General features: G+C 41.0%; 2 protein-coding genes across 7 annotated transcripts in view; one reads left to right on the plus strand and one right to left on the minus strand.

Moving 5' to 3' along the window:
• Positions 1 to 8,831, minus strand: part of Lrrc63 (leucine rich repeat containing 63) — a 44,297-nt gene extending 35,466 nt beyond the window's left edge. The window contains exons 1-5 of one of the 3 annotated variants that reach the window (XM_021181984.1): positions 8,649 to 8,831; positions 7,352 to 7,521; positions 3,620 to 4,315; positions 3,076 to 3,162; positions 1,039 to 1,199 (exon numbers count right to left, since the gene is read on the minus strand). In XM_021181984.1, coding sequence (XP_021037643.1) covers positions 1,039 to 1,199; positions 3,076 to 3,162; positions 3,620 to 4,315; positions 7,352 to 7,475 — 1,068 coding nt within the window. In that variant the 5' untranslated portion in view covers positions 7,476 to 7,521; positions 8,649 to 8,831. Of the gene's footprint in view, positions 1 to 1,038; positions 1,200 to 3,075; positions 3,163 to 3,619; positions 4,316 to 7,351; positions 7,522 to 8,406; positions 8,598 to 8,627 lie in introns of those variants that run through there. The other 2 variants (XM_021181985.1, XM_021181986.2) reach the window with 2 other exon arrangements.
• A 148-nt stretch (positions 8,832 to 8,979) lies between these two features.
• Positions 8,980 to 27,129, plus strand: part of Lcp1 (lymphocyte cytosolic protein 1) — a 100,235-nt gene continuing 82,085 nt past the window's right edge. For 3 of the 4 annotated variants that reach the window (XM_021181587.2, XM_021181586.2, XM_021181589.1), the window contains exon 1: positions 8,980 to 9,536. The gene's annotated coding sequence lies outside the window, so the exon portion shown is untranslated. The remainder of the gene's footprint in view (positions 9,537 to 27,129) is intronic. The other variant, XM_021181588.2, reaches the window with a different exon arrangement.

Below are 27,129 nucleotides of genomic sequence, written 5' to 3' on the forward strand. Positions count from 1 at the left end.
GAACATATGTACGACTCCAGCACTCCGCAGTTGGAGGCGTGAGGACCCAAAGTCATCCTAAGCTGTACTGCCAGCTCAGGAGACAGTGCCTCAAACAAGCAAACAAGCCAGGGAAGTAGTGCTGAGTACAAATTCAACTGTGCGTGCTTACTGTGAGATCTCGTGCAAGTTGTTTTCCTGCAACATCTATGTTTGCATCTGCAAAATGAATTATCAGTTGCCTACACTGCAGACTGTACAGTGTAGGAGGAGCTGAGGCTTGGAACATAGTAGGTGTTTAATAAATGACAACCAGTACTACTGTGATTCGTCTGCTGGGCCATCCAAGCGTCCAGTGCAGACCAGCCTCACACTGGACTTGACACAAGGTCCAAAGCTTCTGGTAATTTAGAAACATGAACAATTTCAATCCTGCTTCCCAGAATAAATGAGGAAAAAAATAAAATAAAAACAGGATGACTTCTCTGGATCGCAGCAACCTTTTAAACTTTATTGGTGAACTGAAGACAAACTTGGATAAGTTAAGTTTGGAGGTATGCTTTGCATGTATTCCTGGGAAGTGTCTGCGGTAATAGGAAAAGCTCCTTCAATGTAATGAAAACTAACCTAGATTGAGAAACTGAAAAGGTAAAAATAACTGATAATTGTAGCCTCCCCACCCCCAGCCTGGAACCTGCTGGCTCAGGGGTGGAGTTTCCTGCTCATTCAGGGGTGGAGTTTCCTGCTCATTCTTTCTGCCACGCCTACTGCTGGACCATGCGGCTTCACACATGTGCCCACCCTGTTACTTGATCCCGAGATTGTTTGGCGGGAAATCGGGTCCCCTCCCCCTTCCTTTATAACTGAGTGTCTGAACAAGTAAAATTTAGCTTTGATCAGAATGCCTGTCTTAGCTGCATTTCTTTCTCTCGCCGCCTAGCCCCTCTTCTCTTCCAGGTTTCCAAAATGCCTTTCCAGGCTAGAACCCAGGCTGTGATCTGCTGGCCGGACACAACAGATAATACCAATGGGCATGACTATTAAGAAGGTCTAACATACCTTAAGATTAAGTGCATTTCTTCCATATATTTGGCAATTTATTATGGCCAGGGTGGTCAGCGCCAGTACCGTTTCAGAGCGTGTTGCTCCAATAGCCTTAAAGCCTTCCCCCCGTAAGACATGGGCATCTGGGTCTACTGTTCTGGTGGTTCTCTGAACAGCTAAAAAAAAATGTAAATAAATAAATAAATATTCAAAACATCAAACCATAGGGTATTATATGACTTCCATGGCTAAGTGGCATGGATGCTCTCACAAGAATGAATTACCAAAGGGATTGGCACTCTAGGTAGTCTGGAATCAACTCCCTAGATCCTGCACTCACCAAGACTGGATTGGTCTCTGTGCCATCCTGGCTGTCTTGCTGGTTACAAAACTGTCTTCACAAAATAAAACTGTATGCTCACTGATAGATTCTACCTACGAAACTCAGACTATATCTCTGCCTTTGGAAGCCACATGTAAAGATAATTTTAAAATTCTCCTCTATAAATTAAGTAAGCAACTTTATGGTTGACAAAAACAAAACAAAACAACAACAACAACAACAAACGGGCATAGTGAACCGCATAGCTTTGATGTCACTTCCCCAGGAACATCTCCACTTCCTTCCTACGATCCCCCTGATCTACCACTCCAAAGCCCCATACAGGTGGATTCTTCCCTCAGTGGATAGATTCCATACAGAGAAGGAAAGAAAATAAAAAAAGCTCCTAGCAGTTAGCCAAGCAGAGACACTTAAATGAACTTTATCGTGTCCCCTGTGCATATTAGCTTGCATCAGACAAGATCTGTGCAAGAATATACCAAACTGCAATTAGAAAATATTTTTGAAATTCTATGAAATACATTTTAAGCCTGCAACTACTTATTGGCTGTATTACTTGTAGAAAGATCATTTTTGAGGCCATGTATACCAGATTGGTTTTGAACCCACAGAGATCTGCTTGTCTCTGTCTCCCAAGTACCGCAATTAAAGGTATCTACCCTCGTGCTCAGCTCTTCCAGACACACATTTTACAGGGCCTATAATTGCTTCAGGAAGGATAAATGAAGCCCCCCCCCCAAAGGACCACAAGAAAAGGGTTCAGTTTTCAGTTTCTAAAACAGACTGGGCTCACTACACATCTATTGCAGTAAAATGTAATCACAACGTTTAGAAACGTGTACGGTGCCAAGTAGTGAACTCTGGCCATGGGAGGAAGGAGGCAGCAAGGACTCAGGAGGGGGGAGTTAAGACACAATGATGGCAGCTTGCTCCCTGCTCACCGTCCTGCTGCCCCATAAGCTTCTCTAGGACTGGGGCCTGGGGCCATCTGAGTCACACCTGCACTGGTTACTTCCAATGCCTTCGGAGGTTGCTTTATGTGCATTTTTGTAGATTTGACTGTTGATTTTGGTAAGAATGTTAGTCCATCATTAGTTACTCGATACTGGGACAGGGTCAGAACTCTTTATTAAAAATCTGTCAGATAACTCTAACACTGTTTCTGCTACTTTTCAGTCACTTTGCTTGCGTAGGCTTGGTAATAATCAATTATTCACCGAGTGCTATGTCCATCAGATTGCAGATAGGCATAAATGTGAGATCTAAAATTGATCTCACTTTTCAGCCAGTGTATGGACCTCACTATGTAGCCCAGGCTGGCCTTAAACTTTCAATCTCCCTGTCTCCTGTCTGCTACCATCTTTGGCAGTAGAACGATGTCAACTTTCCCTAAAGATGGTTCTCATTTGTTTCTGTCATATGGCTAAGGTCCAGGCTCTTAGAACAGGGCCTCACATGTAGGGGAGAGTTGCCACTTAAAAGTGCCTGTCTATTGTCCCTGTCTACATTAAGAACACATCAATTTTATATTTTCAACATCAGTACAACATCTGGCCCATTGTCAGTGTGTAAGAAAACTGCTGAATAAATGGCTTAAGGAACTGGGGAGATGTGTGCCCTAACACTCACACAAACCAAATAACAAACAATTGGAGTGAGAGAGAATAATCTTATAATTTCTCCAAGAATGGTATAAACCTAGCACTTACTTTCAGGTGGTTTGTGGGCTTCTGTTTTTCCACTCACTGCAGCGGTGGTGGTAGCAGCAGCAGCAGCGGCGGCAGCAGCAGCATTTTCTAGATTGAAAAAAAGAAAAGAGAACAACTTTTAGATACCTTTGAGGGTGATTTCATTATAAGTATTATTATTATTATTAGTGGACTGGGCTGCACTTCCTGTCCCCTTTAGGAGTCCTGTAGGCCACCCCCTAAATAGCTGTTTATCCTCACTTGAATACTTTAGGTCCTATGTAAAGCACTACCAGGCGCCTTCTTACTGATTTCCTTCTAGGTTTTTGTGAACTTTCTGATCAACTTTCATCAATATTATCTAGATACAGTAGCCAGGCTATCCTCCACAGCTCTATAAGGTCAGGGTGACTGTTGCTATTCCCGGGCTGAGGTACGAAGTGTTAACTTAAATGTTCTTTTTTTTTTTTTTCTACCTTGAAAACTCTCCACCTCCTTGTATTTTTTCCCTCTCCTCTGTTCTTAATGGCACCACTCCTGAAGACCATGTTTCAATTTTACTTACCTATCATAGCCTGTCTTGGAGGTTTTCTTGGCAAAACAGGTGTTGGCAGAGAACGGGCTGGTGGGAGTGAACCAGTGTTCAATATCACTTTACTTGGGACTGTTTTAGGGTGTGTCCGTTCAGACCACTGTGGTTCTGGTATTACAGTTGAAACGCTAGATACAGGGCTGAGTGTTGTTCTCTTTACATCTCTGAGAAGAGGGAGATCTTGAATATAGCCTGAAATCTTTGGTGCAGGGTGAAACTGGGTACCTAGTGGCTTAAACTTAGAAGTGATAAATCTAGAGTAAGAAGTGGGTGAAGGTTTGGGAAACTCCTTGGAAAGAACTAAAGTGTTAAATGTCTTTTTAGTGAGATACCCGTCTTCTTTGCCTTCCTTTTTCGAGGACTTCTTGGCTCTTTTTTTCATTTGGGATAGCGTATTCTTAAAAACTCTGGAAGACGCCGACAGACATCTTGGAATGAACATGGAACCAGTGGCACTCTTTGGGATCTTCCAGTGAAAACGGCGAACACGGTGTTGTTGTGGAAAAATGTTAACCACTCTTTCGACTGCCTTGTGGTCATAGTCAAGACTGATGGTTTGAGTGCTGGTAGGTCTTTGTGATTGAGAAACATTTTTATCGACTTTCACTAAAGCACTTTCATCGGGATCGAACGTTCCACAGGTCTCCTCCTTCGGTTCTCTAGCCTTAACTAAACAGGATAAAGGGTTAGAGGGCGAGATCAGCATATATTTATTAAGCTCTCCAAACAAAGCTGCTAAAGGCTGGCTTTTTGTTTTTCATTTCTCACTCACCTTCTAAGAACAGATCTGCTTAGCTGTGGGGACTTCTGTCAAACTGATAGGAATACACTTTGAGCAAACAATTGAGAAGCTAACCGACTTACAAAGGATGGAGCAACTCTTGGAAGAACAAAAACCGTGGGGAAAAGTCCAAGACACAAAGAAGAGATTTGGGACAGTTGTCACTAAAACTCTGGCAATAGAGATGGTGAGAGGGACTTTTGATGAAATGACTCGTTCATCATCAGCTTTCCCCATGTGAATTTTATTATTATTATTATTATTTAGCAAAGCGCAACGTTTCTTTTTCATGCCAAATGAAAACATAAAAGCACCCTTTCAGACATAGGGCCATGCTGATACTGACTAAAAGATACTGCGTGTTTATTTCTCTGCTAAGAACTCTTTCCTCACTTAGGTCCAGAAATTTATGGAGCCTGCATTATTGGATACCTCAGTCCATCAGATGTGCCTCTCCTTACCTATGGGACAGAATGTCAGGCATCATCTTCCTGTTGTCTTAACTGCAATAAATGGTGTGAACATTCCATTCCAGCGAGGAGGGAATGGATTCAGTATGGTGGAACTTCAACGGGAAGGTACACAAATCCTCAACCCAGCATCTCAACTCCCTCTGTATGGATGAGGCCAGAGCTGGGCTGAGAGAGAGGGACTGTGGATCGTGCCATGGCCACCACATTAACCCTGTTTCCAGACTCTCCCTTCTCCCTTTGGTGACTGGAGAGGGACACGAAGTTTCCCATTTCAAGCCAATTGAGGGGGACTTGGCAGAGAGCCCTGTATGGAGGACTCCAAGGAGTGTGTACTGAAGGGGGAGCTGGCGTCACCTTATCACCTAAGCAAAGTGTACCAGCATTCTTAACCCAATCATTTCACCTTGACCTTAGCTTTTTTTTCCCCCAAGGTATTTCTATTCATATGTTTCCAGTACTATCCTCTGCATGCAGAAAGCACACAGTCTCCTTTTTTTGTATCCCACTTTAAGTCAAGGTTTGGTTCAAGCCTTGCTCCTACAGCTTCTCATAGCTGCTAACTACACCGGTCTGTTCCATTGTGTGCACACATATGTATCCAAGTATATCCAATGCTGCTTTCTCCTGTTGCTTCCTGTCTTCATTTTGTGTGAAGCTCATTATTAGTAACCAATGGAAAGGTGATGTAAAGCAGGAACAAGGTCATTAAATTCTGTATGATGAACAGTACGTTCCAATTTTTGGCTATGTGAAGGTTCTGGTTCTGTGTTTTAATGTTTGTTTTATAAATTAGACTTAAGCCACTTATATTTTTTCATTCATTGAGCAAATATCGCAGATACCCACTATGAACAAAGTACTCGGGGTTGATGTTAGTCAAGGTCATAGACTCTCCAAGACGGCAAAGGCAAATAACCTTTGTAGTGCCAACGTCGAGAAATTCTGCACTGGGCTATGGAGTGAAACCAAAGACAAATAGTGAAACTCCAAGACAGAACCTGGTAAGGAGCTGTCAATCTGCAGGGCCGTGGGTGCTACTTACAGAACAGCTTGCAAATATAGAAACACGGGACATCACAGAAACACAGGAAGGATGACGTAGAAATGGCACAACAACGGTTTTGCGGAACTCGGAGGTAATGGATAGATCGCTTTTTTACATCTTTGATAGGCATAGATGAAAGGATAACTTTAATATTATAAAAGTGGCTCATCTTTAAAAACTTTTTAAAAATGTGTATGAGTGTTTTTGCCTACGTGACATGATTGCCTAGTGCCTGCAGAGACCAGAAAAGAACACTGGATCCTCTGGAACTGTGAGGCACCAAGTAGCTGCTGGGAATCAAACCCTGGTCCTCTAAGAAGAGCTTCCAGTGCTTAACCTGAACCATCTCTCTGGCTCCTATCCCACCTGACAGAAACTAATGGGAGATGATGAGCAAGGCCTGGTTTTGTTGACTGTTTCATCACCAGTTCCTACATCATGCTTAATAAACACAGTCAATCTTCATTATTTGTTTAGACTTAGCAAAAGTTCAAGTACCCTACACTGAACTAGGGAAAATTATAAGGTCAGATTCCTTTAAGACTCTGTTCTCAACATTTTCATCAACCAATCCACATATAATCTTGTTCTATGGCCTGCACTTAAGGACATACTGTTTGAATAGATATGATGAAATATACTTTCTTTTTTTTTTTTTTTTCTTTTTTGGTTTTTTCAAGACAGGGTTTCTCTGTATAGCCCTGGCTGTCCTGGAACTCACTTTGTAGACCAGGCTGGCCTCGAACTCAGAAATCCGCCTGCCTTTGCCTCCTGAGTGCTGGGATTAAAGGCGTGCGCCACCACGCCCGGCTGAAATATACTTTCTTAACATATAAAATATATCATTGGTTTGTTACTATAGACCTCACAGCCAAGCACACTGCATACATCAAGGAAGTTCAGCTGACATGATGTTCTCTGCTAAGCACATTACAGCTTTCTTTTGTTTAGACTGAGCTTCAACAATACACTTATGGATATCATAAACCAACAGATAAAAAAAGAGGGGGCACAAAAAACTCAAAGAACCATGGAATTAAGTAGACCAGGAAAGGGACCCGTGTTTGTATTACAGAAGCTGAAACAGGATACTGAACTGGGTACGTGTGTGTTGTGGAACTTGTATTTTCGCTTATTTAAACACACATTCCCGTGAACAGAAGAACTATTGATTTGGGGATTTTAGCAGTAAGTAAACTCATATTTGACAAGTCCACGAATGAGGATCAATCAATGAGCACACCTATAGAACTGATTCTTGGTTATTGTCACCTTATGATAAACATTTTTCCGTATGGCTATCAGTAACTGTCTTTACTGAGATTGTAAATTGAGTAAAGCAAGGGATTTCTATAAAAAAAAAAACACACACACACACCAAGGTTAATACACATATCTGTACATACCTGTATGTACTATACGGACTTTCTTTTTTAATAAAGGTACTTTAGGGAGCTTTGGAGGTAAGGGTCTTCGCAGAAGTAGTGGATGCTGTTGGGTTTTGAGTGAGTGATAAATGCTCTTTTTCATAGCTGCTGGTTAAGTGAGAACTGAACTTCCTGAGAACGAATCGTTACTGAAAAGAAGTGGTTATCACTTAGAAAATATCCTTACGGAAACCATTCTGTGTTGCTACGATACTGAGTTTAAGCAGGTTAGCTTTGTAAGGAGAGAAAAAAAAAGGAGTAAAAAAAAATCATTTAAAATTTATTTTTGAAGTACTTTTAAAATGACATATTTTTAATACAGGCTTAAGCATGGGGCTTAAGAAAGACAGAGAGGCACTCAAAAAGTTTAACGTTTTCTTTCTGTACTGGATATTGAAACTCTGGTCTCATGCAAGGCCATATCACTGAGCCAAATCCCCCTGCCTTCCAATTTGCTTAAAATTAGAAGTTGGGGAATACACTTGTAAGCCCAACACTTGAAAGCCTGAGACAGGAGGGTCAGTCTGAGCTACACAGGGAGGGGTGGCTTCTTTTAAAAATTTAGATTAATAATTAATATAGATTAAAAACATATTCTATTATTAATCTAGACCTTGCTAACATTTCCCGTGTGAGTATGAAATTCAACCAGACAACGCTATTTTCAGTCAGTAAATGGTGACCTCTCTCCCCGCAATATAGGCATGGCATTTCATTCACTACCTCCCAAATATTATCAGTATAGAGTTAGAAGGGATTTTGGAATTAAAAAAAAAAAAAAAAAAAAAAAGGAGGTAAAGGCCTCTGAAATCCCACAGTATCTAACCATACACAAACGGTTTTCTTGTATGGCGATGGCTTGTTTTAACTCTTAATTTGTCCATAATTATGCAATTCCAAAATAAGACAGGCTATTTAATACAATGAGATGTTCCAGGATGGTGGGGAATCTCAGAGAATAGGGAAATAAGGACACAGCTGTCCTCCCTCCCCACCCCCCACCGCCCAAAATAAGTCTTTGTTTTCAGGGCAACCTCAAAAGTGCCTGGCACAGTGCTGCTCCGCGGAATGCCCGGCAGGGAACCCTGGTGCGGTGCAGAAGAGCGGTTTACCCGCGAAAGGTAACTGCAGGCCAGTGCTCGTTCCTGATTTGTCGGCTGGTAGCGCGTGCCCGCCCGCCACAAGTTTCCTTTTCTAGTTGGTGGGGAGGCCCCATCACCACCCCCCAGTCCCCAAGTGACCAGCTCCTACGGACCCTGCCTTCAAGCACACAGACCAGATTTCCCACGTCCATCTCCTTTATCCCTGAGTCCTGGCTGCCAATGACTGTCTAGCGAGGTCTCCAGTTAGGTCTAATTCCACGTTTGTACTGGACGCAGCTCCATTAGCAGCAACCCCAAGCCCTGCTACAGCCGAGTGTTACGCTCATAGTGTGGACCACCAACCAGTCTCCGCCCCCCAACACCCCACCCCCTCCCCGCAACCCCGCTAGCCGGTGAGAAGCGCAGGCGCACGAGGGTTGGCACGTCGGGAACCAGGGGCGGGGCTCAATGCCCCGCCTACCTGCCCCGCCCACTCGATCCACCCACTGATTTCGCCACCTTAGGCCAGTGGTCCCTAATTCTACTGCGGGCTGCGCATGATGCCCGGAGGCTGAAGTGGTGGAGCTGGGAGGAGTGGCTCCACGTGTACGGAAGGCTGTGGTGACAATCGTTATTACTATTCTTACTCTTAAAACAGTGGCCACTATTATTTACTTTTCTCCATGACTTGACACGGGTGTCTGGAGACTGGGTTGGCATTTTCTAATACGGCTACACTTTTGGGCGGCTGGCCACCGTTACCCATTTTGCAGTAAAACCCTTGTCTCCAAATCGCACATTCTGTTTTCCTTCTTGTCTCTTGGGTGCAACCTGGTTTTTCTTTCTGTTTTTAAAGTTCTTGGTGGAAGTGGAACTCAGTGGTTCCAAAGCTCTTTAAAAGGACACCCAGGTCTCACTGTCACGGTGGTTGGCTGTGATTACCGGTGTTGGTGCTGTCTCCATGTTCAGTGGTAGACATACCGTGCTTGTTTGCCTGTATGTGCTTGCTTCTCTGGAGATTTGAGAACGAAAACTGGAAAGAACCTATTACAGAGACGGGGGAAATCCAACTGAGAATTCAAGTAAGGGGCACTTCCTTCCAGTCACCTCCCTTAAGTGTTTCTCTTCTTAAGTAAGGGTGTGGGAATTTCAATAGCACCTTGGGAAATCAGAGACTTCTAGATTCGTTTACTAACCACGTCTTCCTTTTTCTCCTAAGAGCAAGCATATATTTTGAACCAATGGGAAAATATTAATTAAAGACGAATCTGGGTAATGCTGTACAATTGTCCTGTGGTGTGTTGGTTGGAGGTTTTGTTATGTAGATTACTTTGTTGTTTACTGGGTACCCTTTCCAAACCAGGGATTTTATTCCACTTTCCTCTGTGTTTGTTTTACATTGCTTAGTTTCCCTGAAAGACAGGAAGCAGACAGAAAGGCAAATCTGGTGGTCACGTTTGTCTCAAGTAACATATATTGTTCATTATTTTGTAAACAGCAGAACTGTTTCTATTCTTAAGGATAAAGGTGTGTGGGCCAGTCTATTCTTAAAAGCTGAGACCTACTGGAATTCTGTTTCAATGACAGATGTGTTTCAAATGTATGCTTAGCTTTGCATAGTCAAAAATCAAGGCAAGTGCATTTGTTAATTAAAAAAAAATGCTTTGTCATTCTTTGCAGGTTTCTTTTGGCAACTACCATGCCAGACCCAGGGCAGTTTAATATGTAACCTCTGCAGTTGTCAATATTTTGTTTTCTGTAACTATTGCTGTAACTATAGCTCCAACCATTTAGGGAAATGAAATACTAATGAAAATTAAATCCCTGGTTTGATTAGTCTTCTACGCCCATGTCAGCTATTCTACCATACCTTACACATTTTCCATGGGAATGACGGAAGCATGGGATAAAATTGTGAAAGCCTACATTTCACTCAGTTCTGATTACTTTAGCACTTCTTGTATTTAATTTGTTATTTTTGAAAGTACCTCACCTTCTCCTTCTTCCCTTCTTCCCTTCCTTCCTTCCTTCCTTCCTTCCTTCCTTCCTTCCTTCCTTCCTTCCTTCCTTCCTTCCTCCTCCTCCTCCTCATCTTCCTTCATCCTGTTTATCTCTTGGAAGGGAGGGTGTTCCGACTTTGGCTTTGAGGTTCTATTTCACCTGGTGTACAGTTCGGTGCCACTTTACGTGTCCCCTGGAATCTGCCATTTGGCAGAAGCACTGTGAGCCAGAATGAACTGCACTGCTTTCGTTCTGTTAGCGGCTTGTGCAAAAGTGGCTAAGTTCACAATGAGCATCAAGGTTATAGGCATCCTGCATCAGTTTTGTTGTTGTTGTTGTTGCTAAAATAAGATAAAGGCCTCATGCAAAAACAGAGATGTGAGCACCCGACAGATAATGCTATTGATTGTCCTAAGGATGGAGCAGGCTCGGAGGACCTCAGATTTGCCTTTGGTGAAAGGATGCCACTGTCAGATGCTGTAAAATGTGTGCTGGCATCTTCATTGTTTTGCATAGACCTTTGTTTTGTTTGATTGGTTTTCCTTACAAACAGGACAGAAGTTTGCTAAATGCTTTGACCAGTCTAGGTCTAAGCTAGCATCTTACTGTGTGAAAATAACTGGAGATATTTGTATTCTTTTCCTTGGGTTACTTTTAGAGGATCCTATAAAGAATGAATAGTTATCTTTGAGTGCATATTGATTCTCTATTGAGTCCTCAGGGCACTGAGATGATTTTGAGAAAAAGCATCTTTTTTCTTGGCCTGAGTTTACAACTGTTGATATTAGCTGTGCACACTGAGAGTGTCTTTATTCTCCGCCAGTCACCACTGTGTGGCTTTAAAGACATATATTTATGTCTAGTGTTCTCACGCTTTAGCAGAGAACAGGTTTGTAATTTCTCGGATGGGAATAAAACCTTTTGGTAGAAGCAGTTGCTAGAGATTGCTCTTCTTATCCCTGTGTCTCTGCGCAGAAACCTGAGCTTTCCTTCCGCTCTACACTATTTGGGGGCCTTTGTTTCCTTTTCTCTCTCAAGATGGATGGTACTTCCTTCCCTTTGTTTGAATTAGAGATCCTGGGATTCAAATCAAAAGGAAAACACTGCCAACCAGGAAATGTCATGGGCTCTACATGGCGGAGTTTAAAAAACTGTTCAAGTGTATGAAAGAACAATGCCTACGTGCCCTTAACGTTATGTCTATGAATTCAGCCATTTGCTCTGGAATGATACATCAGAGAGCCTGTTCTGCGTAGATCACTTTGCTAGGTATTAAGCCTCAACCTTAGTAATTAAATATTACTTTGAGGCTTTATCATTTCGACTACATAAATGAAGGCTTAAATTACTCCCAGAACTTTATCTACTTACTTGAACCAATATTCCTTTCTTTCTCCAGTTTTATATTATGTTGTTTGGACAGAGTAGTGTGGCTTACAGGTTCTTTCCCAACACTCAGGGGGAATTTGACTTTCTTAGCTGCAGTGATCATTTTTCATTGTGGGCTATATATTGTACCACTAGATGATATCAGAAATATTTACACCAGAAATTTAAATAATACTTCTTTTCTTGATGTTCTTGTTAGGACCTAGGTAAGGACAAGTTAAGAGATGATGGTTAAACAACACAAGTCCCATCCTGGTGTAGACAAGTTAAGACATGAAGGCTACCCAAATCCCCTGCCACAGTTGAATACCCTAACCAATAGAAGCAAAAATGTTTTGGACAATGTACAACAAAGACATGTTCCTAACGCAATCTCCCATCCCTAAATGCTGATTGGTGGAATAACTTGGCACAGATGTTTGTGGATTTGGGGCTTAAAACCCCTGTGGGATCTTAACTAAGGGTTAAGGTTCAGTTCCCAAATCTGGACTAAGGCCCTGATGGATCAGTCCTGGAGTATATGCTCAATCAACTCTCCCGATCTGGTTGAGATCAGTGTTTGAGTGGTTTGTGAGGTTGGGCGCCAACATTAGAACGTTTCCTTATAGGCCTCAACATTTTATATAGACCTAAACATTACATCTAGGCCTTAATGTTTTACCCAGGTCTTGATGGTTATGTTGACAAAGGTCACTGTCCTGTGTGCTCTTAACTATGACATGTCTGATTCATGACATGCTTTGCTCTTATGTGTGAACCAGGTCTACATGGAAGGCCCTGTTGTGCAGGGTCCTTGAGAATTCTAGTATAAACATCATATTTAATTAAAGGCTTTGTCACGTAACTCTGCTCTCTTGGGTTCTCATCCTCCTGATGCCACTTGTTGGCTTGGTTTTCAGGCTCATTGTCCAGCATCTCTAAGCCCCTGAAGTTTCCTTACCTGCAAAGCTGGGGAACTTTTGATAATGGAAGCATCCGTATGCTTGCAAGGTGTATGAACATCATCACTTCCGCTGAGCCTGTAACCTCTGGCATTTGGAAGTGCTTTGTAATAATTTTAGTAGAGTGTCAATAGCAGCTCTTCCTCTTCAACGGCCCAAAAGACTGTGTGCTTCTCAAATCTCCCATTCTGCTTTATTCTTACTGTCTGAATTGAACATATGCTTCCCTTGTAAATGTGTTAAAGACTACAGATTGTGTAAGGGGGTCATAATGGCCACTTAGGTTTAGTTGAGCAGAGGTTGCCTGGACATGCAATGGCAGTGGTATTCTGTGTGGAGGACCTTTGGGTCTTTTGCCTCAGTTGGACAACTGCAGCAGTATCCTCTCTCTTGTGGCCACGCACTTGACATTGATGCCACAGTTCTGTTGCCTTTCCACTTCTGTAATGTACTCAGATCAGAACTTTTTTAATCAGGACTGACATTAATGAATGTTCTAGGACACTGCTTCTCAGTCTACCTCATGTGGCAGCCTTCCTTGTTGATACAAGAAGGCTCCTTCCATTACTCTGGCAGTGATCCCAGCTGTGGTAATTCTCAGCAACAGAAGAGGCATCCCGGAGCCTGAGGAAAAGAGCTGGGGGGGGGGGGTTGTTCTTCAAAGTGGCTTTACTTTCCTACCGTTCACACGCTAGGATCTGCACAGACTTGCTTTCAAGAGCGGATTCTAAAGCAGTAGGAATTTGCTTACAGCCCACCAAATGGCATCACTTGTGCCTTGAGACCTAGTCTGTGCCCCAACTTTACACTGATGTTGTGGAAACCTTGGCTAGCCATTGTTGAGGGGGTACCTCCCTCACGTTCCAGAACTCTACACACACGAACTCTTTCAACCCACCCCAAGAATCAGACCATAATAGAATAGCTATAAGGTACCACAGGTGAGCAAAGGCGGAATGATCTCTTTTTATTCAGCTCCAAGTCCATACCTGGATTCAACGCATTAAAGAGATCACTTCCTGAGGATTTGTAATGGGGTGTATCACTTTACAAAGGTGTTACTGGGGAGAAGAAAACCCTCCCTACTTTCTCAGTTGGGGTGTTTGTGGTGCATACTTATGGGGCGCTTGATGTCTTCAGTGAAGACTACAAATGTATAAATTATAAAATAGCACAAACAGGGACACTGATGACCCTGGTATTTGGAAAAGGCCGAGAGCTATATCCTGAAGCAGCAGAAAGTAGAACGAGGGGGTTAATGTCCAGCTTGGCTTAGTAGAAATTATTTAGTTAGGGACAAGAAGGACCGGTTTTAGTAATCTTGTACTGTGAGCTATTGTGATCTTAAAGCCATTCCTAAGCACTTGGCACGTCTCAGAACATGTGTTTCCCTTATTTATGTCTATTTCCAAAGGGGAAAGAGTTCTCTGGGAGAGGTGTCTTATGTAATGCACAGAGACATTAGCCTGATGGGGCTTTGAAAGCTTCAAGAGCTTCCTATGGCGGAGGCTGGGATTTGTAAACAAGCTGTCCATAGGCTGTGGCTAAAGGAATAAGGAAACTTGAAGGGAAAGGGCTCCAGAGGAAGTAGACAGGAGGCCAGAATAATAGACTTCTCTCAAGTGACCTCCACCCCGCAGAAACAAATGTGCAAAGATCAACAGACGGGCTGATTCCAGGTATCTCGGTTATGTCTCTAAAGTAGGAGGGAAGGGGTTTTGCTGAGGACAGGAGGAAGCGAGGGAAACTGGTTCTCTCTGGGGAGGTCATATCGACTTCGCCAGATACAGGTTCCAGATTTCGCCTTCTGAAACAGGGAGAAGGTAGTGGATTTGTGGTTCACTTTGAACAGAGGGTGCGTTTCTCACACGTACACACCTGACGTTTCCATGAGAAATCTTACCGAGTCATCCGTAGCACAGCTCCCTTCGGTCTCTGCAGAAAGGTGTGGGAGAGGAAGTAGGAACTGTCATGCTTTGTCCGTCTAGAGGCAAACAGCTGCAGTTGCTTCACCTCACTGACCCCGTTTCCTTGCCTGTAAGAGCTTTTCTCTATTCGTGGTCTATGATTCTATCAGAAATTTCTACCCAAGCAATTCTCAATCACTTGCTCGTGGTGTAGATGAATAATGGTTGAATTTGTTGGATTTTTCACATATCCTGGTGTTGGAATACAAATGCTGTTATCTCTATTCAACATTCAAGGACTATACTGGGTGATTTTTTGATTTAAATAATATTTAATCAAGCTTTGGTGGGTGGAATCATTCATGTGATTTAGTGGCAAAGCCAGGTTTTTATTTTGTAGATTTTAATCAGGTCCTCCTCACCCCGCCTTCTCCAACTTCCTTAATTTTAATTGCCAATTAATTTTGTTTGTTGGGAAAACTACCTTGAAAGTGTAAAAAGTAAGTCACCTCTCCTTCTCCTTCTTTTCTTCTTCTCCTCTTCATTCTTCTCTTCCTTTTCTTCTACGTCTCGACTGCCAATGTTTGGTATGAAGCATTGCAGGAGAGATATAGGTATACGTATATACATGCACACATACATGTATGTGCTTATATATAAACATATCACTTTGTATGATGTAACAAGATCGTCATTTTTGTCAATTCAAGTTTTTCTCTTGAGCTTGTTCTCAGACATCCTGTGGAGCAGAAAGTAGGAATGACCTTATGTTTTCAATACAAGCTGTGGTTTTGTAGGCTTAGCGTCTTGATTCTCAGTCTGGCCAGATATTATTTATAAGATGCTGAACTGGGGAATATGAGAGTTACACATAATTATTGGAGCAAAATCAAGCTATGCAGATTCAAAACAAGCAAAATCTTATATAATCCTTTCATACAGAAATAGCTGTTGATACTTTCAAGTAATATATACATACATACACATAAATACACATATATATTTATACTGAGTGGCATTACAAAAAACTAGCATAAAAAGGCACTTGATATTCAAGTATATGTACATATATATTTTCATTTTTAATATACTGCTAAAATTCTATAACCTATAATTCTTCTAAAAATATAGGATTTTCCCAAGTAATATAAGTATTTTAAAGCTTTTTAAAATAAAGTATTCCATAGTTGTGTTACCCCCAAATCTCAGTTGAAGCTCCTACTAGGTGTGAGTGGTAGTGAGTTTTCAACTTTCCCAATGCTCTGACCCTTTAATACAGTTCCTCATGCCGTGATGACGCCCAACCATAACATTATTTTTGTTGACACTTCATAACTGTAATTTTGCTTCTGTTACAGATTGTAATGTAAATATCTGTGTTTTCCACTGGTCTTGGGGGCCTCCTGTGAAAGGGTCATTCGACCTCCAAAGGTTCGTGACCTACAGGTTGAGAACTGCTGCTCTAACTGATGCTAGGAATTAACCAAAATTTTAGTTTTCATTCCTCTGATATGATAGAGAATGTCAGAGGCCTGAAAACGTGTGCCCATCTTCTACTCCGAGAGGATTCAGGGTGCAATGCCCCTCCACCCGGCAGCAGTAGGCTCTTTTTTATAAGCACACACATCTGTTAGTGCTTCTCAGTGCTGAATTCACTTATTAGAGCCTTTGGAGAACCAAGATGGGATGGAACCAGAGGATACATTTTCTCTCCCACACCATGAGAACACTGCTGCGTGATAGATATTATATACTTGGCACCAGCCCCAGCACACTCTGGTCAGCAAGCAGCCTTTCCTGAGTGCACACTGACAGTGTTCATGGCTGATAAGAAGCTTGCTGAAGCCTTGAATAGGGAGAATGTGAGAAGTCTGAGAACCTGCTCTCTTCTTCCACTCCGAGAGACCTTAGTGTGCGGCCCGTCTCACACCCGGCGTCAACACCTCGAGTCTCACATGCACACTTCTCTCAGTGCTTATTAAACACTGTGTTTACTGTGTGACAAGGAGCTTAGGAGAGACTGGCAGCAGCACCGTATTTTAGTTATCATGGTATTTGATTGGTAACAGGCTTAGCCATGTCTTCCTATGTTCATTACTGAATGTGGGGGGGGGGGGGTTTGGTTGTTGTTGTTTTTTGGTTTTTGGTTTTTTTGTAAATAGCTTATCTTGGTGCCTTGCCTGTTTTTACATTGTAGTGTGTATTATATTCTCCCCCTCCAGTGATTGTCAGAGATGTTACACATTATAAATAACTAAAATACCCAGTTTTCTTACTTAACTCTTGTCTCCCGTGTGATTTAGGAGGAGATGCGTGGGTCCTGAAGTTTAAATAGCTGACACCACTGTCTACTAATTACATGACTTGGTTAAGTTATTCTGCTCTGTAAGGCTTACCTTTTGCATTTATAAAGCTGTGACGTAATGGAATACGCTCTATATGACCTGTGAAAAATAAGTCCGATGGAACCCAGAATGCATTGCTACAGAGGCTGGAGCATTGAAAGTGCTCATTAGGGGCTGAAGAGATGACTTGGGAGATGAAGGGCTGGCTGTACCAGAAGGGAGGAGCATGTAGCTTGTGGGAGTGCTGGGGTGTGCATCCATGACTCCATTGCTTAGAGGGCAGAGACAAGCAGATCCTGGGGCCTTGCTGGCCAACTAACCTAACTGAATCAGTAAGGCCCAGGTTCAGTGAGACATCCTATCTCAAAAACTAAGATCAAGATTGACAGAGGAATACAGCTGAAGTCAATCCCTTCCCATTCTCTTCTCATGCATGGGTAGCAGCATATACAACTACCCACATATGCATCACACACATACACACACACACACACACACACACACACACACACACACCACACACCATGAGTGTGCATGTGCATGCAAACTAAAAAAAAAAAAAATCTAACAAAAGAAAAGAATGAAAATATTCAGTAGAGGTCAATTTCCCTTTCTCAGCCATTCAAAAGGAAGTGCCACATTCACCAAGACTATTATTACATACAGCTGGCCTGGTTGCTAAATCACATGAAAATGAGACATGAACTGGAGGTAAGGTCATGGCAGTCCTCAGGGGTGCCTGGCTGAGATGTGGACTTTCAGGAGATGGTACTAGGCTTGTCTTATTTCCATAGAGAGTAGGGGTGAGCTCTGTGGACTGCCTCGGGCAGAGAACTCAAAGAGAAACACCTGCCTAAAGCCGAGGGTCTCACAATTGAAGCCCTTATTCTGAAACAGGAATAAGAGGATTCTCAGCATTGCTCAGATAGCTGCAAAGGAAGCTGCCCTCATAGCTGGGCAAACTGTGTAACTCTGGACAGAGTAGACTCTAAGGGATGGGGTGTCTAAATGAGACTATCAACATGGCTCCTAAATATACCTAGCAAAACCTGACAATATTACAAGGAAATAATTGCTAAGTCCACCTCTATAAGAGGCCATTTTTGTTGTTGCTGTTAAACATGTCTCAGAAAACAAAGATGAAGGGAACAAGGAATTACTGGGGCGATGGAATTTTTAATAGCAGCTAATGGACTCGCTTTAAGAGGCATGCGTTTATACTGATGTCCACTAAATAGTGGCTGTGCACCCTCTTCAACAAATATGAAATATTTACCAAGCTGGCTGAGTACTTGGCCACAAAGTGAATCTCTATGAATCTCAAAGGATACTCACCAAGAACCCAGATTTGCTGGGCGAGACAGAGTCTGGGTGGAGAAGCTGGAAATGAAAATGTGAAAGGGCTGGGCAGTGGTGGCGCACGCCTTTAATCCCAGCACTTGGGAGGCAGAGGCAGGCGGATTTCTGAGTTCGAGGCCAGCCTGTTCTACAGAGTGAGTTCCAGGACAGCCAGGGCTATACAGAGAAACCCTGTCTCAAAAAAAAAAAAAAAGAAGAAGAAGAAGAAAGAAAGAAAGAAAGAAAGAAAGAAAGAAAGAAAGAAAGAAAGAAAGAAAGGAAGGAAGGAAGGAGCTTGAACATTACTGAACTGGCAAACAGGGAGGCTTCGTGACCTGTGTTGATGCAAAATCCCAGCTCCTATTTCAAAGGGACAAGAGAGAGTTTACTCTGTAATCAAGATGAGTAACCACAGTCTATAGGAACATTACGTTTCCCCAGCCTGTATTCCAATGCGGAAAAGGTGTCATAAAGCTTTACAGAAACAGAACAAAGAAAGCCACAAATCAAAACATTTTTCAAATACCTTTGGTGGAAACATCAGAGGTAGATTACAGCCAAGAAGAAATCTGTTATCTGCCCCAGATGCTATCTGATAGAATTCTTGGCCCTTTGATGTTTGGAAACTAGAATTTGATAAGTTAATACATTCCAAAAGGGTTTTTATCTGCTACCCACAGTGTTAGGTCCAGTTTTATCTGTCAGTCATGGGATGTTGTCAAGGAATGGCTTTGTGAGGGTCTGAAGACAGCTGGAGAGAAACTACACTTACCGTCTGGACCTGCAACATACCAACCTCTCCGAGTCACCGCAGTCCTAATCGGTCCCTTGGCCTTTGCAGACATAGCTCCTTCCTTGCAGATTTCTCCTTCATCTCCCCCTGTTAGGCAAGTGTCATATTTTACACATGTGGGGACAGGCACAAGTGTTATTTGACATAGCTAGAGAGTCTCATTCCTAGGATCTGGTGTACATGAGTCTGAGCTGTAGGCGGGGCAGAAGCCTTCAGGAGAGTGGGATAGTTGGTAAAGCCAGTAAGAAGAAACTTCTAGTTTGTATCAAATATCTTAGCCATCATTATCCAGATTTGATTTTTTTTTCTGTTTGTCTTCTGTATCTGGCATAACATTCATATGTGGCATATAGCATCCTGCCTAGTTTTATGTCCACTAGACACAAACTAGAGTCATTTTTGAAGGAGGAACTTCAGTTGAGAAAATATCCCCACCATACTGACCTGTAGGCAAGTCTATAGGACACCCCTCTTTATTAAAAGTAGATCCTTTTCTCATACGGCATATCATGATTACAGTTTCCCCTCCCTCTGCTCCTCGCTCTGCTCCCCACCTCCCTCCCTTCCGGGTCCACTCGGTTTCTGTCACTCATTAGAAACGAACAGGCTCTTAAGAGGAAACAACAAAACATAACAAAATAAAAAAGCTAAAATAAAACACCTCATATCAAAATTGGTCAAGGCAGATCAACAAAAGAAAAGAAAAGGAGCCCCAAGAGCAGGCACAAGAGAAGACCCACTCCTTCACACTCAGGAGTCCCATAACAAATACTAAACGGAAAGCTACACTATATACACACAGGACCCAGGGTAGATCTGGGTTGGCCCTGAGATTCCTGCTTCAGCCATTTATTGTGTAAATGTAGTATTTTTTTCTTTATCCATTCTTCAGTTGAGGGACATCTAGGTTGTTTTCAGTTTCTAGCTATTAGGGATAGAGCAGCAATGCACATGTTTGAGCAAGTGTCTTGTGGTAGGATAAAGTGTCTTTTGGTTATACGCTAAAAAGTGGTATAGCTGTGTCTTGGGATAGACCAATTTTCTGAGGAGCTATCGTTCTGATGTTCATAGTGGCTGTGCAAGTTTGCACTCCCACCAGCAATGGATGAGTGTTCCATGAGCTGTCACTTGTGTTACTGATCTTAGCCATTCTGACAGATGTGAGATGGAATCTCAAAGTGGTTTTGATTTGCAGTTCCCTGATGGCTAAGGATGTTGAACAGTTCTTTAAGTGTTTAACATTTTCTTGATTGATGGTTTATATGGGAGGGCCCAGATCACCGTGGCTGTGCCAACCCTGAGCTAGTGGTTTTGGATGGTATAAGAAATCTGGTTGAGGAAGCCATGAGGAACAAGTCATTAAGCATCACTCCTCCATGGCCTGTGGATTAGTTCTTACCTGCAGGTTACTACCCAGTGTGAGTTCCTGCCTTGACTGCTCTCAGTGATGGACTGTGATCTGAGAGTTGTAAGCTGGAATAAATTCCTTGCTTCCCAAGTTGATTTTGGTATCAATAGCAATAAAAACCCTAAGAAGTATAATATTATCTATTTCCTTTTTATTAGCAGAATACAACTATTATTTAATTCATTTTTAAATCATAACTTAAGATACTTTAAATGTTAATCAAAAAAAACATCAGGCCTTAAGATATAAACATCATGAATATTCTTGTTATTAGAGATTGATGTCTTTACTATACTTTGGATAAGAAGGTTAAACACGAATTTTTGGTCATGTCTAGCTATAAAAGTGGAGTTCACACTACTTTGTTAAACATAGGCATGCTATAGGGCACTTGACACTGTTTTTAGCATTAATAAAAACATATATGTTTCTATATGTGTATACACACACACACACATATATACATATATATGTGAAATGTTTGTTTTGGCTGTAAGAGTTTGGATTTAAAATATAGATAATTCAAAATGGAGTTTTATTCAGAAGATTTAAAATAAGTATTTTGTCAATTTAAAAGCTAGATTTATTAATCCAAATTAAATAATGAGAAAAGGGTTTTTTTTTTTCATAAAGACAGTGAAAATACTTGAATCTTTTAAGCATGCAGACTAGTTTTGAGTAAGGTAAAGGTTCTGGGTAACAATCATAATTAAAAGCATAATTAATGAAATAAAAACATCTTCATTTATAACTTCATTAAAACCAAGAATATTGTTATTTTATCATTTAGGGATGTACCAACTAAAATATTAAATATCATAAGCAAAGCCTAAAATATCAAATTATAAAAGGATTTAAGAAACATAAAAATACATAAAGAGAAAAGGCCAGTTATTTGTGGAACTCGCTCATCAGTGGAGCTGCAGATGATTACCAGCCAGCCAGCACTTCTGAAGCCTTCATGTGTCCCCAGATGAAGCTGGAGTGGTTGATGGCAGGTCACTTACCCTCTGCAGTCCAAGAGCAGGTTAGAAGTATCTGGATGTGGTCTTTTTCCTCCAGTCAGCCTAGAATCTTTGATGTGGTATGATTGTTTTCTTTTACTTGATGAAATCATCTGGTTTTCTTTATCTTTTGATAATGACTCTAAAATTTTGAATTTACAGTTATGATAGTTAAAAGTCCCTTATAATAGTGTATGTTTTTGTTAATAGAGATGGCATTTTTTAGGTCTTCAAACATTTCTAATGTATACTTTTTCAAAAAGGATAAACTATAGAAGAAAGCCAAAACTTTAACCAGTTTTGACAAATTATCATCAGTATTTGCTTGTCTAATAGCCTAGAGCTTATAAACATATTTAAATATATTTTTATTAAAAAAGAATTTCACCATCACTACACAATTTAGGAGGAATGTCCCAAATAGGAATAATTTTCTAAACAAAAATTTTCCTGAGGTTATCAAGAAAAGGCTTTGCTCCATGGAAAAACATGAAAAAAAAATGTAACCACACGTTTTAAACATCTATTTAGGAAGAGGATAAGATAAACTTCTTATTTTTCTAAGCCATTTTAATGGACATTGCTGAGAACAGATCAACACATAAGCAAACACTGTTGTAAGCTGAGAATCCTATCTTGGGATGATGAATTTTGACCATAAAATGTAATAACTTTATAGTTAGTTGTGTCTAAGGGCACTTTCTTTAAGTTTTATTTCCACAATATCTCTACAACATACTTCATCTCCCAGCTTTATTCCTATCCCTCTGCACTGGGGGGCAATCTTTGCCCTGCCATCCAAACTCCTCTCTCATCCAGAGTCATGATTTCTCCCTTGAGGTCCTTCTTACCAAAAGTGTACCTCACACCTCTAACTTACGTCCTCCTGTAGCTTGGTGCTTTTTACAATCATAGTCATCATTATGATTGTTACTGTAGAATTCAAAAAACAATTCTACTAAATTCATAAAGTATGAATATACTAAACACATAAAGCATGTATATTGTATCTTTAAATTCATCACGGTTATAAACACAGGCAAAACACATGGATAGTATTGCTTTTTTAAACAATTTAAATTATTTATTAAAAAGTTAAGTCATTACCCAGGCACTCAGAACTTGTTTGGTTTTTGTTTGTTTGTTTGTTTGTTTGTTAACCATTCATTTCTCATTAGGTTATACTTTGGTAAGCAGGATAAAGTTTGACATTTTTTACTTTACTTCTTTTGAGCCTTCAGCTTAACTTTGTGGTAACATTGTTAATCATTTAGCAAGCTTGCTGCCTAAACTCTTTTCTTTAAAACTAAAAAGATAGAAACAAATACTTGTCCCAAACATATAATTATAATGTAACACATTACCGTTATTTGTAAACTCTAAAATGCTCTTTTTTTGGTAAGCTTTAAAGCAGGCTTTTAAAATGATACTGAAAAGAATGTTGTTTATTAAACAAGTCTGGCTAAGAGACAGACCTTGAAGAATGAAGTAGTGGTTAAAAATATTCTCAAAATCCTTTTAAAAGCCTGTGTTTATACACATGCACACCCAAATACAAAACATATCGAAAAGCAGAGACTAAACCACCCTCTTAATCCTTGAGATACAGAATTGGACATCGAACAATTATCCAAGGAGAAGAACTGCATGTGGCTCAGGAGAGAGAAATCGTGTCTGAGAACTGACGTCTGGTGGTTGGAGATGGGATGGATCCCCAGGGGCGGCAGTCTCTGGATGGCCTTTCCTTCAGTCTCCGCTTCACACTTTGTCTCTGTAACTCCTTCCATGGGTATTTTCTAAGAAGGATCGAAGTATCCACACTTTGGTCTTCCTTCTTCTTGATTTTCTTGTGTTTTACAAATTGTATCTTGGGTATTCCGAGCTTCTGGGCTAATATTCACTTATCAGTGAGTGCATACCCTGTGTGTTCTTTTGTGATTGGGTTACCTCACTCAGGATGATATCCTCCAGATCCATCCATTTGTCTAAGTATTTCATAAATTCATTGTTTTTAATCACTCCATTGGGTAAATGCACCATATTTTCTATATCCATTCCTCTGTTGAGAGACATCTGGGTTCTTTCCAGCTTCTGGCTATTATAAATAAGGCTGCTATGACATAGTGGAGCATGTGTCCTTATTACATGTTGGAGCATCCTCTGGGTATATGCCCAGGAGTAGTATTGCTGGGTTCTCCGGTAGTACTATGTCCAATTTTCTGAGGAACTGCCAAACCGATTTCCAGAGTGGTTGTACCAGCTTGTAATCCCACCAGCAATGGAGGCGTGTTCCTCTTTCTTCACATCCTCAATCCCATATACAACCACCAAACCCAGACACAAGAGCTTGTTGACAGGAGCCTGATATAGTTGTCTCCTGAGAGGCAATGCCAGTGCCTAACAAATAGAGAAATGAATGCTCACAGCCATCCGTTGGACTGAGCACAGGGTCCCCAATGAAGGAGCTAAAGAAAGGAGCTGAAGGAGCAGAAGGGGTTTGCAGCCCCATAGGAGGAACAACAATATGAACCAACCAGTACCCCCAGAGCTCCCTGAAACTAAACCACCAACCAAAGAAAACACATGGTGGGACTCATGACTCTAGTTGCATATGTAGAAGAGAATGGCCTAGTTGGTCATCAATGGGAGGAGAGGCCCCTGGTTCTGTGAAGGTTCTATGCCCCAGTATAGGGCAATGCCAGGGCCAGGAAGCAGGAGTGGGGGCGGGGTTGGTGAGCAGGGGGAAGGGGAAGGAGATAGGGGATTTTCGGAGGGGAAACCAGGAAAGGGGATAACATTTGAAATGCAAATAAAGAAAATATCTAATAAAAAAAGGAACACTTCAGAAAGAAAGAAAGAAAAAAAAAAAAACTAATGTTTGTCCTCAAGCCGCAGGGGACATGCTATAAAACCAGAACCCAGATAAAAATCAAGGAGATTGGCCAGAACAGAATAATTATTCACATCTTGCCGTTTATAAACAAGATTTTTCTTTAAATTTAGAACCTCTTGCAAACTGTCCTAAAGGAAGCTCTAAGACTGGTACCCATTCTCCTTGGTTCATTTACGTGGTCACGTAGATTAGATACACCGTGGTCTTCTGCCGTTATTATGTCCCGCTGATTTGTGGATTGGGAATGTGGTCAGTGCTAGCCTGTTGCAACTTCTTACAATTCTAGTTTTTCTGTGAGCCAAAAGGAAGCTGAGCTCGTTTGATAATTTTAGATTACACGGGCGTTTCCGAGGCAAGCTGCCAAGGAGTGGATGATGTGAAAACGTAGCATACCTAGACATTGCATCCGTATGAATACTACAGAATGTAGATTTTTAAAAAACAAAACAAAACAAAACAAGATGCTGAGTATTATTGTTTATTGGGACTTTATCTCCTGTAGTCCTCTCTGTAAAAAGAAAGTGACACAAGGATCTTTAGTGAACACATGCATGCATTATTTCACATGTCATCCAGCCTTAATATAAGCATTCAATAGTTTTATACTGATATTTTAAAATAAAATGTATAATTAATATATAGTTATTTAGAATGTGTTTGGGGGAGGAAATCCTTATCGAAATCTACATATAAAACATTAACTTTAATGGTTGAATGAAATCTTTTTTGACCTAATGGATGTCTTTATGTAAATGAGTAGTGTTTTAAGGTTTTATGAAGCAGTAGACACAAAGATATCATTTTAGTCAGTTTTAAGATGTACTGAGCTTGTGAGACAGCATGTATTCATTAATTATCAAGTTATCCACATGTGTGACTCTGCATGTGTGTGTTTTAATTGGGCATTCCAAAAAAATCAAAATAATAACTTTAGCACACAATAAAAATGAATGAAAAGCTGAAGTGGCCACTTGGTTCATTCTTTTTATTCAATCAACAGAGAATGAAAATACTTATTATGGACACTCATGACACAATTACAGGAGATCCAGGTGCATCCAGCTTTTCAAAGTTTACATCCTTATCTCTTTAAGATGTGAGAAAGCCTTGGTAGCATAAAAGATTAAGAGGTGAAGTTTGTTATGTGGGCTGGAGGTAATATCTTTTCCTCTCTCCAAGAGCTAAATAGCTGAAGGGAAGCTGCCTTTACTGATGAAAATGTTTCTCTCAACTTTATTTTAGGCCAAAGGTTCTTTTTTCTTTTTTCTTTTCCACTCTTGATTTACAGTGAAGCTACGGCATATTTCCCATGCTTGCGCTTGTATCTAAAGGGAAAAGGGAAGAGATACAAGAAGACTTTGCTTTGCTGTTGTTTTGTTGTATTGTGTTATGATTGGTCATAGCCCTCTGGCCCAGTGTCAGGATGGGGTACAGTTTCCTTCCTAGATCCCAGAGGGTTGGCCTGACTCTCATCTTGGGTTGATCTGCCCAGAGACCCTCCATATAGATATTTCTGCATCATTGGTCATTACAAATGTTCAGGTGGCCACCCTTTTCTAACCTCTTCTAAAATGAGAACATATAGAGTTTAAATTCGTTTATTTTGAACTTTGAAGTGTTAGAAGTCAGCCAGGCCCTCAGAATATCATAGGGAAAGGAGGTGGGATATTCCCTCTTCCTAAGCCAGTGGTTCTCAACCTTCCTAACACTGTGACCCTTTAATACAGTTCCTCGTGTCATGGTGATCCCCGGCCATAAAATTATTTTTGTTGTTACTTCATAACTGTACTTTTTGTTTCTGTTATGAATCATAATGTAAATATCTGATATACAGGCTAGCTGATATATATGTGACCCACAGGTTGAGAAGCACTGTCCTAAGCTATTAGGTTTACAAATGAGGGGAAACCCAAGTGCTAAGATTTCAAGTAGAGCAAATATAGAAGCAGTTACTCCTGATGTGGTGCTTTGTGGAGGTCATTCTCTCTCCATCATATCTGGAGCTGCTCTCTTGGAGGTAGAAGCATGACTTAGGATAGCTAGAGGGTAGTTAGGCTCTTATGATTTCTCCAGAAAAGCCATGCACTGGTCTACCTGATCCAAGACCAGAGTATGGGTCTAGGGATGTCTGTTTTGGCTTCCAGCAATGTCTGCTTTGGATTCCATCTCTACTCATGAAACACTTAGTAGGAACCCAAGGTAACAGTCAAACAAGGATTAGCAGAGTAGACCAGCCAAGCAAGGGACAGATAAGGAAACTCGCCAGAGATGCTTCAAGGTGAATTTCAGCACCAGTCCCCAGAGGATGGCAGCTTCCTGTCATCCTTAGCAGCTAACGAATTCTTTTGTTTGGTTTTTTGTTTCTTTGTCTTTTTGTCTTTTTGTTTTTTTGTTTTTGTTTTTGTTTTGAAACAGGCCATAGTCTTTTCCTTTGTCCTGTTAGGAGGTAAAGACTTCAGAGAAAGAGTGGAGAGTAGGGGTTATTCTCAGAATTCATCACTAGTTCTTCTATCACTTCCAAAGTTTTTTAAATAAAATTCTTACTTATTTTCAACATTTCCTTTTAACTGGTTTTTAGAGCTCTTGTTAACTTTTGTAAATTACCAATTTTATAATCCACCCCTTCTTTAAAGATGAGTTTTACGGTCCACTTCAA

The sequence above is a fragment of the Mus caroli genome, chromosome 14, assembly GCF_900094665.2.
Source record: "Mus caroli chromosome 14, CAROLI_EIJ_v1.1, whole genome shotgun sequence".
NCBI classification, from domain to species: domain Eukaryota; kingdom Metazoa; phylum Chordata; class Mammalia; order Rodentia; family Muridae; genus Mus; species Mus caroli.